The sequence below is a fragment of the Idiotropiscis lumnitzeri genome, chromosome 7 (assembly GCF_059441095.1).
Source record: "Idiotropiscis lumnitzeri isolate Australia: NSW breed Sydney's pygmy pipehorse chromosome 7, RoL_Ilum_1.0, whole genome shotgun sequence".
NCBI lineage: Eukaryota > Metazoa > Chordata > Actinopteri > Syngnathiformes > Syngnathidae > Idiotropiscis > Idiotropiscis lumnitzeri.
This window is the reverse complement of record NC_142397.1, coordinates 12,565,140-12,585,229: the sequence shown is the minus strand read 5'-3', so window position 1 is coordinate 12,585,229 and position 20,090 is coordinate 12,565,140. Positions and strand designations below refer to the sequence as shown.

General features: G+C 39.6%; 1 protein-coding gene across 2 annotated transcripts in view; it reads right to left on the bottom strand.

Moving 5' to 3' along the window:
- limk1a (LIM domain kinase 1a) overlaps nt 1-19,594 on the bottom strand; it is a 39,393-nt gene extending 19,799 nt beyond the window's left edge. Inside the window, exons 1-3 of one of the 2 annotated variants that reach the window (XM_088300706.1) lie at nt 19,414-19,594; nt 17,106-17,205; nt 1,399-1,537 (exon numbers count right to left, since the gene is read on the bottom strand). In XM_088300706.1, the coding sequence (XP_088156832.1) occupies nt 1,399-1,537; nt 17,106-17,205; nt 19,414-19,471 (297 nt within the window). In that variant the 5' untranslated portion in view covers nt 19,472-19,594. Of the gene's footprint in view, nt 1-1,398; nt 1,538-10,792; nt 10,960-17,105; nt 17,206-19,413 lie in introns of those variants that run through there. The other variant, XM_088300707.1, reaches the window with a different exon arrangement.
- Nucleotides 19,595-20,090: the final 496 nt, after the last annotated feature.

Genomic DNA, 20,090 nt, shown 5'->3' with positions numbered 1-20,090 from the left:
TAACACTCTGGGTGACTTTTGGTAATCATTTGACATGCATCTTAAAATGAATGAGAATGAGAACTGTCTATCAAAATGCAGCCAAAGTCAGTTATCCCAACTTTATTTGCAGGAAGACTAAAGCCTGATTGAAAAAATTACAAAGAGCCTCTTTAAATTCCTAAATTATATTACTGTAACTGTACACCCTCAAATAATGAGTGTTGTTTTAAGATGATGAGCGATAATAAACTAAATTTTTGCTGAACCAAATTACACTTACAGTCAAAGTCAAGTGGCTCAATTTGCGGTTAGCCTAATAATTAGGTTGATTTAACTATCAGACAAGTAATGCAAGACTGTGATAACATTGCAAACTGTGTGGAGAAACTTGTTAGCTTATAAAAAGTTGAGTGGAACAAAAGCAGTAGAATTTAGGAATGTGACTACTATTTGCCCTTCACTTGAAGCCTTAAAGACAAAGTCCACTGGAAATAGTACCTATACCAATAATATCCACCCATTATCCAAACGGTTTATCCTCACAAGGGTCACGGGGCGAGCTGGAGCCTATCTCAGCTGTCTTCAGGCAGTAGGCGGGTTACATCCTGAACTGGCTGCCAGCCAATCGCAGGGCACACAAAGACGAACAACCATCCACGCTCACACTCACACCTAGGGACAATTTGGAGTGTCCAATCAACCGACCATGCATGTTTTTGGAATGTGGGAAGAAACCAGAGTACCCAGAGAAAACCCACATAGGCACGGGGAGAACATGCAAACTCCACACAGGAAGGCCGCAGCCTGGACTCGAACCCTGCACCACAGGTTGAGGCGGCCGAAAATAATTTCATCTCCAAATGGGTCGGCAGTGCAAAAACTGTTTTGTAACCACTGCACTTAAGCAATGTTAAATTATTGAGATGGCACAGCAAAGGAGACACGCGCACACACTACATGTCAATCAAGCTACTGTATTTCATCAAGTGTAGTGACTCTAGCCTGTTTTATTTGAGGCATCCATTTCCTATGTGTCAGACAATACACATGAATTCAAACACAAAAGCATTTATTTGCATAATTATTTAGCGTTCGCGCAAAAAGTTATAACTATAAACTGAGTGACACTCGGAGAATGCAAATCACTTCCATTATAATAAACTTCTTATCTGAACTCAGAGTAGACTGACTACACGTTGCCCTTTTAATCCTCATTTTCATATCTACTTTCGAGCCTGGCAAATTGTATTTCTTCCCTTCATCACAAACTCCACAAGGATTTATTCTCCAATCTTGACAAAAATGTATTTTTTGAGCAAGTTAAAAGCTTGGAAAAAAAAATGTATGGCGAAGTACTGTATAAACCAATGCCCTGGAGGGACAGAAAGATGAGTGTTAGCAGTATAATCCTCTTACCATAATGAGGCCAGTGGTGATAAGGTCATTGCAGCCATGGCACAGCTCCCCAAACTTGGCCCAGTAGTCATTTTTACAGAAGAGACGTCCATCTTTTTCATAGTACCAGTGGGACAGCGAGCTGCTGCACTCACAGCACCTAACAAAGAAAATACAAAAGAAAATTACACCTTTGAGGAAAAATAAGAATATATTCTCATTTGGTTCTTATCGATGTGCAACACTCTCGAAACATTGTATTCAATGGAGAAATATGACTGTGTCTTACTTTCTTGGATATAAACATGAAAGTCATGTTTATTGTTGACAATTATCTTACTGAAAACTTGCCTCACTGCATCATTTTTCAACATCTGAGTCCAACACCGGCAGGGTGAAAGCCAAACGAATCTGCTGTTTCAATGTCCTTGACGTTTACATTTTACGAAAACCCAAAAGATAGTCCTGGCGGTGAAAATGTGCGTCTTTGTAAGGAAGGACTATCACAGGTTCCACCAATGAGGTGGGCAGACAAGACAAATGAGATCACATAAAAACACACAGCTATGACTGGGCCTTTGTGCTCATGTGTCTACTCTGACTGTTTCTCAAAGACAAAAGCAATGCTTTCATCTGCAACATCATAGCGACTAGAGTGCAGAATTAAAAAAAAAATGCTACATCGATACAGTCTTATATTTATTTTACCAACACCTGTGTGCATATTACTGGTCATTTCAATTTTACATAGCTGATTTGATGAATCCTCCTCCTCTGGGTTGGGCCAAGAGACCATTACTTACCTGAGTGAATGATGCCACAGTTTTATGGACCAGGGACAAGACAAATGGGATGTTTAGGGGGATTGGATAGACCAATCAAGTGTAAGGATGTTTTCAAGAAAGAATCTTTTCTGTTTCCAGCTGGCTCAAAGCAAGGGCCAGAAAAGTATGGTTGGACTTGTCTTGTAACTTCACAAGCAAAAGACTGGATTTAGCCAAATTCCGCCGGGTCACATGCCAAATTTTGGCACAAGCATTTCAAAAGGAAGAAAGAAATTAAACTATAGCCGCAAGATCAAGACTGATCTCTTAATGAATAATTGTGTAAACTCTGATATCTTTCTGTATGTGCATGACAGCGTGGCTCATGAATCGTGTGGATGTAGCACAGTGAGCACTTGTTTACAATTTATATCCATCTTAGTCCTCCTGTGACGTATTGCAGTTATTGGGCAACGCCCCCGTGATATCACCGATTTTTGTCCGATTATTTTTACGAGGTCTTCTTTGGGCTTTTGACTTTAAGAGTTGCAGGCCTTCATTCTCGTGGCACGTTGTGTCACAAGGTTGATTTTGAAAAATATTTTTTATTTATTTTTTCCTCAGTATTTGCAATTGTAATGTCATTCGCAAGTTTTTTTTTAAGGTCTCTGTCCCATTCATTAACAAAGACAAGAAATAAATGAAATCTATAGAGTTTACACAGGCAATCAGCACGTGCAGACGCACATGTCGGAATCGGAATTATGAGCGTGCTGTGTTAAGTTTAAGTGTGTTTCAATAATGTGTTCAAAGCAGGCCGCATATTTGGACATTACTACAGGTGACTCTGGAACTGGAATCCACCACAATATATTGGACTATTGTAGTTGCATTGTGACCATAGAGCAACAACAAAACTTAACTGTAAAAAATTGATTTGCACCAAATTTGGTTCTTGCTAAGGTAGCTTCTAATTGATTATTGGATTAGGAACAATACATGCAAAATTAACACATATTGTAGGATGCAAATGAGACCTTCATATTAAAACTTTAGATCAGTTAAAACTCACAACTATTTCCCACTGGAACATTTTTTTCCTCTTTTGTCTGCAGACAGAGCCTTAAAATACACCCTGAGTACTTCAGCTTGTCCAAAACTGAAGTGTGCTAATCCCCACTTTGTATAATACACTAATGTGTGCATGTGAAAAAAATGTTTTCTTGTTCGTAATCTGTCTAAATCTGTGAGTCTACCAGCTGTGACTAAGTGAGTGTCTCCCCCACTTCCTTCCAGTTTCCAACACACATGATCACGTTCCTCACTTCACTGGCATTCCTGAGCTTGGTTCCTCATGTGTCTGGCTATAAACCAGCGCAGGTGTTGATAAACTTTGCTGGTGCAGCAGTTTTCATGCTTTGACTTTGGTCAAGGTCGTCTGTCTGCAAGCATGCTGTTTCGCACTCGCCATGCAGTCCCTGCATGAATACACAATTTATTCACACGGCGCTTCATCGCAGGCACACCCTCTCTCTTGAGCATCTGCATGCAATGCTTCACAGCACAACGACAGAGTTGCTTCAGTAGGCAGCAGATTTGGTGGGATGAGATTTGGAAGTGGGTCAAGGCTTTCAGGAGATGTCAGCAGCATCCAGACAGAAGCTACTTTACTATCCTCAGCCTACGCCCTTGAATAACTTCCCATGAGACGCACACGCACACACACTGCAAACCTGCATGTCCTGAGACAAATGTGATCGCTTTCATTTTCCAAGCAAACATATATACAGTAGCTGGAAGCGGCAGAACTAAATATCTTAGTGAATACACTTGCGGCAACCCGATTGTGATGCCCTTAAGATAAGAATCTCAAAACTGGATATAATCAAGTACTTCATTAGTGGAGGGGGGAACGGATTATATTCAGTCATTATTGCAGTAATTTGGGCGTGCATCTAAAAGCTCCCATTTGTGTATTTTTTGCGTGACTGAATTTGCAGTTGCATAGACTGTAAGAGGATTATCACCATGAAATACTCCAAGAGTCTTGACTTTATGCATTTGCACCCACCGACACAAGCATGCGCCAACGTACGCGGACACGCACATTCAAAATGTGAAAATATCAAGAACCGGGGTGATTTGTTGAACTCAATGCACATGACTCGTGAAAGACAAGCATCATAAGATGTAATTACTGACCATGGAAAAAGGAAAAGGGACTCAGAACAGATTTGAGACACCCAGCTGGGATCCCCCAGGGGCCTGAAAACAGCCAATAGCTGTGGCCATAGGAATGGAGAAGTCAAGTCGGTAAATCTAAATCTGTCGCCTGCCTCCTGCTGAAATCCTCAATGGAATTAACTTAAGTGTCTGACAGAGCAATAAATTCCTTTTTCCATTCCTTTTGCCCACTTAAGGGGCACTGTACAAAATTGGAGATTGGTCGTAACTGAGGCTGCAATTTTGGTCTGCAAATGAGTTCGACTTGGATATTACAGTTGCTTTTGTAGGACCCTGAGAATGGGATTTCTAAAAAAAATAAACAACAAAATATGACGTCAAAACTTACTGAAGAACTCGCACAGGTAAACCAAAAAACGTCATTGACTTAAGAAGAGGGGAAAAAAAATACTTTTTTAAAATTTAAACAAGTGATGAATTGGAACCAGTTGGAAGCTCTAAATTTGGAAATTATTTTAAAGTTCAAATAGTTGAAATGGGGCAGAATTATTATAGAGTATGCTATATAATTTTGTGGCGTGGCTGCTAGCATCCAAGTGCTCAAGTGTAGCAAGCCATCCATCCATTGTCTGTACCACTTCGCGTCACAAGGGTCCCGGGAGGTGCTGGAGCCGATCCCAGCAATCTTCGGGCTTTGGGCAGGGTACACCCTGAACTGGTTGCCAGCCAATCGCAGGGCACACATGGACGAACAACCATCTGCGCCCACGCTCATACCTAGGGGAAATTTAGAGTGTCCAATTAGACCTGCCATGTATGTTTTTGGAATGTGGGAGGAAAACCACAGTACCCGGAAGAAACCACGGTGCAACGCCCCACGATAATTCAACCACTTCAGATTTCACAAAATATTTTTTAAAATGTTCCCTCTCTTTTGTTATGGTTTGCTTGACCATTATTTGTTTGGAGCAAAAAGTCACTTTTAAATAGATGGAAAGCTTAAAAGGGGAATCAGATTCTTATTAAGTTTGTGAATATAACAGATCTTATGTTTGGGAATGTTTTTAAATGCTCTACTTTGATAAATTATATGAAGCACATTGAGTTACTTTCTGTATGAAATGGAATTGCAGATGAGAATGACAAGTTGTATGTAATAGGAAGGAATTTAAATTAAAGACACACGTAGGGGGCACGGCATTACAAGGCACTCTTGTCATTTTTTTTTTTTTTTTAGAAAATTAAAGGATTTTAAGCACGCCTTTAAACCGTATGTTTCACAAAATATGGGAAAAATAAAGCTGCTTGGCCTTGTCTTGTTTTACTCCACACCACAAAGCAGTTATTACTTTTTACATTTTAATGAGACATCTACCATAACTCTTACCTACAATTACCTTCATGAGTACGTGTGCTGCAGCAGTTAAAATCATTTCTAAATCCATAATGACCTCCATATGCGCTTTATCTGCCCATTCCGTCATTCATATTTATTAGGCCCCCAGAGGGAATGTTATTAGATATTGGAACATCTGTGCATCCTATTAATCATCTGGATCGCCAGAAGGGTCAAAACTGAACATGATTCATTTGTCCTCGCTCATATGAATGAGTGACGGTTGGATGAGGAAAACTTGTTACAGGCAATGAAAATGTGCAGAATGTTTTGGCTTTAACAAAGCTGGGTGACAAAGGGAAAATAACGATAGAACAAAAACATCCAGTATGCGCTAATAAGTCTATTATTTGCTTTTATGATTAAAATGTTCTCTTCTATTTGACAGATGGCAAATGTGTCATGAGGAAGCTAAGGCTCAAGCAAGTTTGTGTGTACAGTTGTTGCCCTGGGCCATTATGTGACGTGCACATTGACACTGCTGCAGGAAGTGGATGGAACCGAATGGACCTGCTCAATGTGAGCCAAGGATTGCCATCAGATGACAGATGTATATCTGAAAGATTTACGAGGACACGCACCCATATCCACACCCACACCCTTGACTTTCGATTCAGATAACATTGTTCCCCTTCCTCTTCGTCTTTACACCAGTTGCATTAAAATGTTTAAATCTAATAAAATAAAGCAGATATTTCCTCATTCGTTTATCTATGCCAGTGACATATAGTGACAGGAGGAACTTTGGCTAAATGCGAGAAGCTCCATAATGTGCATTTACGTTTTGGGAGATTTTTGCTTTTTTCCCAATGTAAAATATGTGCCTTGGCGCAATAAAGGTTGTGAAACAACGCTACAGCATCATGAAAACAACCAGACACACAGAAATGTGGCTACTAATGAATTATTAAAGCTTCCATCATCTTCTAGAACACGCAGAGGGACATCCATCACCTCAATCTGCAAGGCATGCAGGAATGCTGCTGAGTTCAGATCAATATGCCAATTTATGTCAAGGACAAGAGGGAAAACAAGACTAGATAATAATACCAAGACCTTTTCAACTTATCTGACTGATGGTGATGACAGCACATGTGTCTGCTGCTAAGAATATAGTTTTGTGTGACTATTGTTTCTTGTAAAGCTGAAATCCCCACCGACAAAGATGCACGCACACACACACACACATTGCCCGGGGAAGACATCTTTGTTCCCGCCCATAGGATCATGCAAATTGAAGGGATTACGGCATCTGTGCCAAAACCTTCACATTTGCATGACGGAAAATACCAGCAGGATTCCTTAACACAGACAATAATACTCCTGATGGGAAATCATTTCGCCAAATGAATTCAAGTTTTAATGTCGCTCTGCTCTCACACAAATCCAAGGATCACTGTGCCCCGTTTTGAACCCCATCTTTTCACCTTTTCTCTCTTTCCATGGCAACCAAGAATGCCACAGCAATGATGTCAGCCTTCTGTCCGAAAACAGACATTAGCTCACCATGCTGACCTTCCACCTTCTCTCTACTGGGCAGTATTAAACTAGGAAATCCCGGAGGTTTAGACTCCTGTGACCTTGGCAATATCGAGTGAAAATCTGCGTTCGTGGTTGAACATTTACTCCGTTGGAAGAATTCACACCAAGCGGAGGATCATAAGCTGTGCATTTTAAACAGCAGTGCCTTGCCTTAACTCGGGGGCACGAACAGACGCTACAGGGTGACAATGTCTGTATTTGTGGCACTATTCAGCTGGTAAACAGGAGTCTGGGCAGCCTTTGAGTAAAGGCCGTGCACGGCAGCATTTTGCTTTGTGAGTGTTAAGCTGCGAGCTCAGTCTGGGAACTTCTCACTTGTTTCACTGGCTAGGGAACAATCAGAGAAAGCTCTGGAAGCTGATGGCTGTTCAGCGGGATTCAGGAGAGACAGAAGAGTGTCTGCTCATCAGCATTTAGAGAAAGGTTTGAGTCAGGCTTGTTGTGATTGGACTAGTTTCTAAAATATGCCATGGTGTTTCTTTTTTTACTTTTATTTTTTAAAATTATTTTACTTACGTTACTCATTCAGCCAGACAAACAAGATCTCCATTGCGTGACGCCATTTAACTACTTAACTTGATAAACTATGGAAAAATGGCAACTGAACCCATTCCCAGTCAAGTGTAGATCCTAGTATCTTTTAATTGATCTTTATATGTTTTTGTCAACTTCAGAAGTACAGTAGTACTTCGACTTGAGAGAGACCGGATGAACAAGTTTTTTGAAACATGAGTTGTCATTTGGTCGATTTTTTTTTTCTCGTTTGGAATTATACGATTTTATAGAAATTGACCGTCAAATGCAAATTTAAATGAGCAATGCCATTATTATTATTATCATCAAAAACAAGCCCATCGCTTGCTCTCGCTTCCAGTACACATGCACCTCGAGCCTCGTTCACACCCACACACTGCTTATGTGCATCCCTGTGTATAAATCTTCCACGCAACAAACCTTTGAACACAACTAGTACAGCAACACATGCAGACAGACAATAAAACAAGCTGCACAATGAATGCATGAAATTCTGACGCACAATCTTTTCAAATGGTTTACATTGTATTTTACCACATCATTAATGAATAGTTTTATTACATACAATATGGCTATATTAAAAAACATGCCACAAAATGTTTTGTTGCAAGTTTCGGGACGTTTGGAATGGATTCATGGTATTTCCACTCATTTCAATGGGGAAAGGTAATTTGAGATCCTAGTATTTTCGGTAGTCTTTAAAATTCAACAATTTCGATATGTATATGGAGTTTGCATGTCCTTACAGTTCTAGAATGGGTTTTCTCCAAGTAGCAACGCTGGCTTCCTCCCACGCGCTAAAAACATACGTTAGGTTATTTGAAGGCAGTATGTGCCCTGTGATTGGCTGGGGACCAGTCCAGGGATGTGCACCACCTCTCCCCGGTCATCTTGCAAAGACTCTAGCTAACCCCCGAGACGGGTGAGGACAAGCAGCCAGTTTGTCCTTTTGTTCACAGTCATTTAATTTTTGTGCAACTAACATGTTAGTGTTGTACTTTAGTGTGTGACTAGACTCGTGATTGTCCTCGTTCAAGAATGCATGGACATCAAATATGGCCGTGTAAATGAATCATAAACATGCATTAATCACATGATACACGATTTAAACAGACAATCTATCTCCCACCAAGGTAGAACAATGTAATTTTCGAAATGGGATTGGCGATGGTAATGCCAGAGGTCCGTCAACTTGTTGATTATAAATCAAACATTGACAAAATGGACGACTCACTCTTTCCCTCTGCAGCAAGTGCTATCAGCTAAAATGAACTATGGAAAGGACATGGCATTGTTGGAATACAACAGAGCAGACCATTTTAATTCAACCAAAAGAAGTAGGAAAGAAACTACACTTATGGATTGTAATTGACCTGCAATCCACATTGCTACAGAATACAAAGAAACATCCAAAGATACAAGACAGTTGAAAGCAGACACTGTCCATTTTCGCGAGATTTATATGAACACTGCACATAACCGGCCAGGACAGTTAACACAGACACTCCAAGCTTCCAGCAACAAACAGTTGGTGATTTCAGTACAATTTTGTTATTATCCTGATGTTAGTTTAGAGACGATCATAGGTCATAACAAAATGAGGCAGTGATGCATATTTGAGAAGTAAGGTTTTAGCATAATCAACAAGAGAATTGATTTAAGCTTTCCAGTAAAATATGAAAAATCCTACAGACTCCCAGGCTAATCTTAGGTCATTTGCTGATGATTGACGAATGATGGGACACTCTTAAAAAATGACGGACTGATATGAATGATGGAAGTGGGTTTTCACCCGGCGGTGTAATCGTCAATAACCGTCACCGCTGTTTTGCTGTGGGTTTTTTTTGTGCTTTTTTTCAGTGGGGCAGGAGGGGGCAGACTGACGGACCGACGGACTTGACTGATGATTACAGTTCAGTTGAATGAATTACGGACAGTTACTTGGCTGCTGATGGACCAGCAAGATTTTGCAAAATGCCCACCTCTGTTTACGACAATGGTAAGGTAAATGAGTCATTGTATTGCTACGTTTTGATATAATGACTGACTATTGAGTACCTTTTACTAAATGCAATTTAGGCACATCACAATGTTTGTTTTTATGAAAATCGATAAAAGTTACTTGTTTCTCTTAAAGAAACTTTGTTCCTCGGAAAGTGCCGCTACCGACTAATTTTGTGAAAGCTACATACACACATACTGCTTCATTCACACTGCACATTTTTAACACTATGCTGTTTGGCAGAAGAAAATCATTTGAATTTGAATAAAAACATCAGAAGACACATGACGAAGCTTTAGCAGCATAAAAAAAACCACATATGATAGGCGTCAACCTATGACAGACAAGAGGAAGACAATAACCCTGTTGAATTATTTGAATCCAGACATAACATTCACGGCCAGCCCATCGGTAAAAGGAATGGACCTTTTGACGTATATACTCGTCAATGGGAGCGAATGAGTTAAGAGTTGACGTGACACCTGGTAAAATTAGGAAGTGAGTTGCCAATGTGATGTTAACAATGACACATTTCAGATGCCACAACCTTCGGATAGAAAGACTGACTAAATATTTTTCAGAGGCTGAAAGCAATTAATTTTACACTTTGAAGCATGTTTTCCCTCGCCACCTTACTCAAATCAGTTAAAATGACTTGCATATTAACCCACAAAGGGAAATGAAGCAACAAAGCCAAATGTTTGTCACCTGACTAATCAGTCACCACAGATTACACTTCAGAATACAATAAAATAACCTAAGTATGAGTAATGGAAAAAAAACTAATGTCTTTTTGGGGGCTTTTCAATAATTCAGATAAAAAAATAATAATTAACAGAACAAATTCAAAGCATAAAATTTACATTCTTTAAAGATTAGAATCAAGTGGATAAAAGGACATTAGTAAGCAGAGCTCATCAGAAGTTCCACTGCTCAGCTCCTCAACGTGTTAAAAAGGTCAATCCCGCACATCACTTGAGCCATTCAACTTACTTGGTGTGCTGAAGTTGTCTCCTGCTGTGTTGATTCTTTGCTGACATTTCCCCCACAGGACTGAAGGTGTCGTTTTGACACTTAAAAGCCACACTCATGTCCGCTGCGCTGATGCTGACCTCGCAAAGTGTGACGAGACTCACAGCCTGGCAGTCACTGTCATCAATGACACTCTCAACTCCGCTTCTCCCTTCCTTTGTTTCCTCCCACAGTGCAGCTGCCTTTTTGGCCTCAACTACTTCCTGTTGTTGGTCTGTCCTCTGGGAACAGAACACACTTGACTCTGTGACATCATGGGCTCCACCACTGAAACATCATTTTTTTTGGGGGGGGGGTTATCATATTTCCGCCTTGATTCCTCCTTTCCTATCTCAATAGCCTCGCAAACACACTAAAATAACACCCGTCAAAACGTGACTTTTTGGGATTAAAAATAATAATATATCTATTTTTCAATGCACTTCAACGGATATCTATTATTCGCTGATTTGACCGACCCAATCTCTAAGAAAATAGGAAATAGTGAGAGTAATATTCATTAAAAAAACAGACTGTGTTATTTGTTTTCTGAAAGTTTTTAGGTTTGTCTTGTGTTTGAACTTCAACAGACATGCCAAATTTCAAACATTTCCCAGGTGTCGTAACATGTCTGTGACATGCTTTCATCAAAATAGTCTTTTTTTTCCCAACCATGTGAAATCAGCCTGTTTCGAGGGGGTGGTCCTGTGGTGTACAAATAAACCGCAGCTCGCTTCTATGGCAGGAATCACGCCAAAAGTCATCCGGGGTGAAGCTGGGGAGGGTTGAAAAAGGCAAGCGACTTAATTACAAAAGTGGCAAGAAAAGAAGAGGCGCTTTAAGGACTTTGAAAAGTGCTTTGAATACTTTGAAATGTACTTTATGTAAAAAAAAATGTATATAGTGATTATAAAAGCGAGCAGACATAAAGACAGCAAAAGCTTTTTTTATATGTTCAGTCATAGAGTTGGCATATCATCACCAAGCTGCAGAAATACACTTGTCGATTAGTACGCGGATATATTATAATGAATCTGTGATAGAGCATGTAGAATATTTTTTTTTTGTTTTACCCCTGCTGCACAGTTTAAATGCATTTAAATTACACTTTTAACCCCTGCTACGTTTTGCTTGGATCTTTGTATTTGCTCAGCCTAGGTGCCAAGTGGCTTCCAATGGACAGACAATCTCAGTTTCAAAAGGGTGGTATTATTTAAATGTGCTAAATTCTTGCTCATCCAAATGATTTGCTTGGTTGCATTAAGTGCAACAGCCCCTGCAACCCAATTATTTTTTTAATTCAAATAATGAAAAAGCAGATTTTCCAGAATATGTGCCCTTCATAAAAACTGCCTCACAGATGTTGAAATTCCTCGGAACCATGTACGGTACATTTTTACAATAGTTAAAAAGTTCAAGTTAAATGTATTAATATAATGTTGCGTGCGAATGTAAATGTGTGGAGTCAAAAGATAGCAAACGATTGAGGAAGAAAGCTGTGAGGAACTCTGGTCACTGTGGCAACGCTACTGTAATGTAGCTCACACCAAGCTGCACCCGGGTGGCACAGTCTGCTAGGCAAGAAAACCTTCAATTGTACAAAATGCTAAATCTACAAGTCACTATACAGTTTAGTTACATTCATTTTTCCCAGCCAATACTAAAACAAGTTGAGGGTTGGTCGCAAAAAGAGCTTATGGGGACATGCCGCTTATCGGTTTCTTCCTTTCACTAATTCGTGTCCGTGTGCTGCAGCTTGCGTTGCCATGCAGAGTTGGTTTGCAAGCAGAAACAGCTGAGTCATTGCAGCCTTTTCTCTTCTCTCCTGCTGTGGCGATCCTCACTGTTACCACAGCAACATCGTTTTGACATTTTCTAATGTAGAAAAAAAATGTGTGAATGAGTGTCTCAAAGCAGCAACAAACATTTTTATGCTGTAAGTTGCTTCTATGATCAGAAGACACACATTCCATCTCCCCTGCACACTTTGTAGCCATGCAGAGAGGAGAGAAGTGCAAACCAAAGCTTTTGCAGTCCTTGGGGATGACTGTCAAAGTGCCGGGTGTCAAGCTGTGTTAGTTTTAATGCAGCCGGACGCCGCTGCGCTTTAATGCAGTATCACTGCAACATGGAACACATGCTCTCAGCAAACGGAAGACGAATATTAAATAGCAACAATATGATGCATTGAAGTACTGCACCACAACAAGCTGCTGCAAAACATTTTAAAAACACACATTGGACAAATGATCTTTTCTAGGGGGCAGCCCATTCGGTGCATACCTGATGCACAATGACAATAAAGGCATTCTATTCGATTTGATTTTATTCAGTGTTACTACTGTTATGCCAATTCAACAAGATGACACAGTTCATGGGACATATCCTATGTGTGGTTTAGGTTTCCAATGTTGAAGAGAAAAACCACCACCTCCATTTTGAAATAAAGCCCAAAATCAAGTTGTTTCTTTCAAAGATTGCTGACTCTGAGTTGTAGAAGATTTTGTCCCTGTAACGTTTGTCCTACACTACCACACTCACTTGCCTGCTCTGTTCCAAAAGGGGAGTAGCAGTGTGCCCTCTGGTGGACAAACTATGCACTGACAAGACCGACAATCATCAGCAACATTCGTTAATGCGGTTGCACTGATGCTGGTGGCGATGTTGACAACACTGATGTAATAGTAATTAAAAAATAAGTCAATAAACCAATATCAATTATTAATACAGTCCGGCTTACTTACGATGCTTTTTTTTTTCTTTTTGGGAGACCTAAACAAATTTTTGTCGCCTGTCACCTTTAGGCAAATTTGCTCACAGAGCATCCTTCAGTTAAATAACATGCTCCACTTCAAGAGGGCACAGCATGCATATTTAAAGAAAAAATAAGCTTCCAAGGAGGGAGGAGTCACCTGCCTACTGGCAGTCGTGATCAGAAGTTTGCAAACACTCATAATAGGTAAGAGTGTCACATTAACTGGAGGACTTTAACTAATAATTTGAGCGACTCTTTTTCCACAGTGGAATAATTATACATTATAACACGCGTCTTTAAGTCATTTTATGGAAGCACTTGGCTTTCTTTCATCTTCCAAATATACAACATATTTGCAGCACTGTGGTTGAAATCACATTTTTACGTTTTGTGTGGGCAGTTCAATCGCATGTAAATTTCGAGTACACTTTTAGTTACCATGACGATATGTGTTACTGCGCACATGGAAGCAAACCATGGACTCAGAAAGAGCCTGGCAAGAAAGAATCTCTCAAATCGACATCTTCAATTTAGAATGGAATGTGTGAGAAAGGTTTTAGAGTCATACAAGACAAAGGTGGAATTTTTTGGCCACAATGACAAGAAGTATGTTTTGATTAGTTAAGGCAAGGGGAAGTTTGAAGCCTCAACACTGCAGCAACTGTCTAGCATGGTGGCGGGTAGCATTGCATTGAACAACTGAATAATTAAGACCATGAACTAGCGCAAAACTCTTTCAATTGCGGATCCATGAAAATCATCTCAAATGTACCAAACTTTTTTAGGCACTTAAAATGAGAAAACAAAAGGTAAATTATACCGACACCACATATTTTTATAGAATTGACATGTGTTACCCAGGGAAAAAATTAATTAAAAAAAAAAGCAACTTTTAGAATGTACCTAATAAATGTAGGATAACAATCTGCAAACACTTCAATTGGGTCAATTAAAATCAAAAGCACTATCGTAAAAGCCCATTTACCACTTTATTCATTAATTCTGTAATAATTCGGCAATAGCAGTATTAAGACTAAAATTTGCAAATATATTGACTATGTTTTAAAGAGCAATTTAGTTGTGGAATCTAATAGATTGTGAGGTAAACATTGTAATAGTACTTAAAGCAATCATAGAGCCGACTGATCATGCTCCATTTTTCAAGAACAAGCTCAATTGATGTCATTTTTTCATCAGATAAATTATATTAGTTTGCATTTGCGAAGAAATCTTCTTTAATTTTTTTTATTTAGTAATTTCACCAGGAAAAAAACTAAACATATGTATGTATGTACATGTAATATAATAAATAAATCTGCAAAAAAAAGAACGAATGACATTGTTGCCCATGATAAGCGCAACTCTAGCTTTTACCTCATTAATTCATTCCATTTGTTGATATTTATTCAAGCAGAGTGGACAGACGCTCATGGCTGATACATGACACTGCAAATGATTGTAAAGGAGCTGACAACACTCAGGGCTGAATAGGTGACAAGAGCCTACTTTAAAGAGACACAAAGCAGCGCAGAGAGCCATTAATGAACATCGATTGTGAAGCCACAGGCACACACACAGACACACACGCACTCACAAGCGAGGCCGGCACACACGCACAAAGGATTTGCTGCCACGCGTCCAGATATCCTCCTCATGTTACCCATTCAGACCACCACGCCGATGGAACTCACTCGTGACGTACTGAGTGCTGAGTTTTCCACACAGCGAGAGTCAATTTGCTGAGCGTCTCAGATAAACTAAATGTGAAAGGAGAAGGTAAAGTAGTATGAAAGGCGGAAACTGAACCGAAGCTGGGAAAGCAATATAAAATGCTACCTTGACTTACAAATTTTTCAGTTAAGGGCCAGTACTTGGTGAATTTCTTTTTTAAAATTTCTTTTAACTCTATCCAATTACCCTGAACGGGATAACGAGTCAAACACAAATACAAATTCAAAACACTTACAATTCAGTACAGCAGGTCAAAACTGCCATCCTGACACTCACACGCAGACTAACTGGCAGTCATATTCTGATGTCACTTTTAAGGCCATGCCCTTAAAGACACGCATACAACGCTAAAAAGATTCTTGCTGTGACTTTTGGCTAGTGCCATTGTACAGTATAGTTACACCTCATTTATTGAGGGGGTTCAATTACAGACCAGCCCAGCAATAGACGAAACATGCAAAGTTGCCACAGGTTACGGGTGTTATTTGGATATAAAAACCAAGAAATGCACGAGAAGTTCAGTTATTATTTTTGTTCTCTTGTGGTCGCCAACCTCACATTCTGCATACAACACTGTGACCTTCAATGTGTGTGTGCCTTTAAAAGGTGGGCCTAAACTGTTGAGTGGCAAGATAGTGAGCGAACAACGATCTACTATTAACTGGCTGAAGCGTTTATTGAATGTGTGTGTAGAGTAACTACATCGGTTGAAGCGATCGGCAGGTTGACCAAAAGATTTTTAGGGATTTCTTTTTTTTCCCCCTGCATTTCGTGAACATTTTATCAATAACACGATAGAAAGAGCACCAGCGGCGCTGTCTATCCTAACTGAAATGATCACAAGCTTTGGACATTCTTTCATTCATTCTTTCTTCATTTGCCACTCTTTCCTCCCGGCTCGTGACTCAGCAGTAAAAATTCACGAGAAAAAGAAAAACAAGTGCATTTCTTTGCAGGCCAGAATGCTTTGATGGCATTTCAGTTCATTTCATTTCAACGGAGGATACTGATTTGATATACAAGTAAAGTAAAGAGCTTGGTTACAGAATGAATTAAACTCGTAAGTCAAGGTACTACTTTCCTGACGTATGCATTTCTCTATTGTAGTCTTAATGAATTAAATCATGTGTATTTCTATGTGCATATTACATGGTTCAGAAAGCATGAATAGATTTGGTACACACAAAGCCACACATGCACTCAACACCACCCATCCGTGCACATGTGCTCCGTGTGTTCAGGACATACTGGACAACTTACCGCCACCATCAACCACTATCAAAGTGTAAAAATGGCTCCTCGGGAGCGCATGTGAGTGGAAGAAGCACCCTGAAGTGCTTTACATAAATGCAACATTCCATTTGTCTTTTCAAAATACTCATAAATCTCTGAGGCTGAACACAGACAGCTTCCCAAAGCACCAAAATCCATGAAACTGAAATGTGGTACCAATAGTGCAGTGGTTCGCAAATATTTTAAAATCAATACCATCTAAAAAAAAAAACACACACAGTCATGACCACCATTCAAATATGTGAGCATAGTCGTCTAAGACACAGGTTTTATTCCTATATAGTGTTGTAACACTTTGTATAACGTAAAAGTTAAATACTACTGAACTGTATTCGGGCAGTGATCATTTCAGGTACAATACAATACAATATATTTTTATTTATATACCACTAGAGAGTCCACGTAGTGACTTAGAATCACTGCTATAGTGCACTATTTACAAAATCAATATTTAGTACTCCATACACGCATTGTAGCTTCATGAATGGACTCCCTAGCTTAATACATGCATTGTACCTGAAGCAGACGGTGTGCCAGTCAGAGTTGAGAGCCTGAAGATACTGTTCATCGTAGATCCTTTGTTTGCACCCAGCACACACGGGCAAACTTCCTCCAGCTGCAACGCGATTGCCATACAGAACAAGGGGAGTAAGTACAATGCGGTGCGGTTAGACACTACACAACAACCACAAAGATAAACAAAGTCATATCTCTCTAATAGTGTCAATCAAAGCAAAGCATTATCATCCCGTCATTCAAAATGGAGTTAACGTATTGTCCGAAAGAAGTCCATTAGCTGTGTTAGGAATGCTTATTCAGGCTTGCATGAAAGAAATGCTGATTAAACCTTCAGTGGAAAGGTGGAGGAGGAAGAAGTGGGAGCAACAGACAGCAAGGCATTACAGTTCACTTAAGCACATTTTACAGTTAATCCATCTAAAAGCACATCACTCGCTCCTTTTACATCTGAGGCCTTGAAGACATAAATGCATTGAGAGGTTGAGTAAGAGATGTTAGTGGACTGTATCATGATCAGTCAATATGTTGCTTTGCTTCGGAGAGCACGGGCCATCGTAGTCTTAAGCTTTACATGACATTACAACATAGTTTAAATGAATCGAACAGGAGTATTGGTCAATTGTAACAACATAGTAATGACTCAGGAGTGAAAATGTAACAATAATAATTATTACTGACTATCACTATGGCGAAAACTAACAATATATTAATTGCTTATAATGATTAATGACTACTCGGTGGAAGTATAACATTATAATATCAATGTAAACTGGTAACTGCAGTTAAGCAAAGTGGTAATAACTGTAATTCCCGCTAAGCAAACATATACAACACAGTAATGGCTATTGAGGTGAAAATTTCATAAAACTCATGACTACTAAGGACAAATTTATCATTGGTATGGGAATGTAACAACACCTTCTGAGCATTTGTGTGTATATATTTGATTATTTGTGTAGACTATATACCATGGAATTTAGTTATCCATTTGATGTGACAAACTGATCACAGTTGGCTATTGGCATCAAACAAATAAAAATATACTGTATGACTGTACCTAAATAAGATATTTATTATCTTTGAGTGCCCACCACTTAAAACTACCTGTATATACTGATTATTCAATGTTTTGCTCTAATATAGTTTTATTGATCTTTTTGACAAGGAGGGCAGTGTTGATGATGCCACTAATGTCTCTCCACTCTCCTTCCACCTCAGCTCTTCATTAATTCATATTTATCACCTTGTCTTTTTATTATGGAGCACTTCACTTGCTCATTATTGCAGACTGTGGTGTCTGCAACGGCCACTAAAAGACTCTAATAGCACAGAAAAAAGACAAGCAAATACACAACACACAATAGTGCAAACATTACATTTTGTCGGACTATCTCTATGATCTTAACACACAAACACACAGTGACTTATATCAGTTCAGTGCTACATTACCCGAGTCAAGGTAAGTGGGTCGCTACCTAGGGAGCTTGTATAATTGAATAATTAAGACAAATATATGAGCTCATCTCACATTTGTCAGCACAACAACAACTTGCTGAACCCCAAGACATTTGAGTAATATTCTGTGGACTGTCGAAACTAAAGTTAAACTTTTTGGGAGTTATGTGGCCCATTACATCTGCCGTAAAAATACTAGCAGTTGCTTAAAAAAAACAAAAAAACAACAACAACAACAACAACATTGTGCCCATCAGTTAAATATGGTGGTGCCACTGTCATGGTCTGGGGTTGCTCTGTTACTTCAGAACCTGGTCAGTCACCTGTGGTTAATGGGAACGACACATTTTGCTGTCTACCAGAAAACCCTGCAGGTTTCCAGCAATCAAGTAGGGCCAGATAGATTTGTATCTATCTATTTTACCCTTGTTAAATAAAATATTAATTAAAATAAATATATACTTTTTGAGTTGTCGAAGATATTAACATTGTGTTACGATCTGAAACATTAAAGTGTGACAAATATGTTGAAAAAAAGCAGCACTTAAGGTAGCAAGATAGAATGAATGAATATGAGCAAGGTAACAAGATAGATGTGGATTCACCACCGGGATAACAATTGCACGCAAGCATGACGAAGAAGGCAACATGGCCTCATTTAGACAACCATCTGGACGAGCAGCCTGATACTCTTCGTAAATGCAACACATACTGGAAGAAAAGCAAACTACAGTAGAAAAAAAATGCTCGACTTGTTTTGCCCACCAGCATCTCAACGCCAGCGCAAGTCCCGCCCGGTCGGTGTACTTGGGTGAGCATCCTAAACACACCTTGTATTTTATTTCTTTACCTTCCTCCTCTCCCATGCGTTCGGACTTCCAGGTGCAGCAGAACAGCATCAACCGCATTCACTCTCCGATAGAGAGCCAGTGGACTCTGGTCGACGGATAACCGGTGCCCAACCACCTCGCGCCGGAGGTGTTATAGCGGCGGTGGGCTAGAGTTTTCCTGCCTGCTACCCGCTTCGGGTCTGCGCCTCTGCTGGACTTCATTCAAGAGGGCAACAGACCAATGAAACTGCTCGGCCGGTCACAGGCCGATGCTGATTGGTCAATCACGGTTGGGCTCCTCCCTTCACGGTTCAGTGGGGCACTGGCGGGCAGGAAGTAGAGAAATGCCTGCTTGATACATACTGTGTGTTTAATATTTAAACGTCCTTTTAACTGATCAATAGGCACATAAGTAACGTAAAACACATGCATTCCTGTAATTTTATCAGGCAATGTTAAAATAGGATACGTGATTTTCAGGATTACACAAGGTGCAAAAACGGAAGAAAATGGATGCGTGCACGTGCAATTCAAATTCTCACACCAATATACAGAAATGCGCCCACTTAACATAGTAAATTGCTCTCATATACCATACTGAAATGTTCTCATACTTCATTCCGTACTAACATTGTACTGCTCTCGTGATATATTGTGATGCTTAACATTAAACAGAACTGGTCTTATTGCAAGCCTT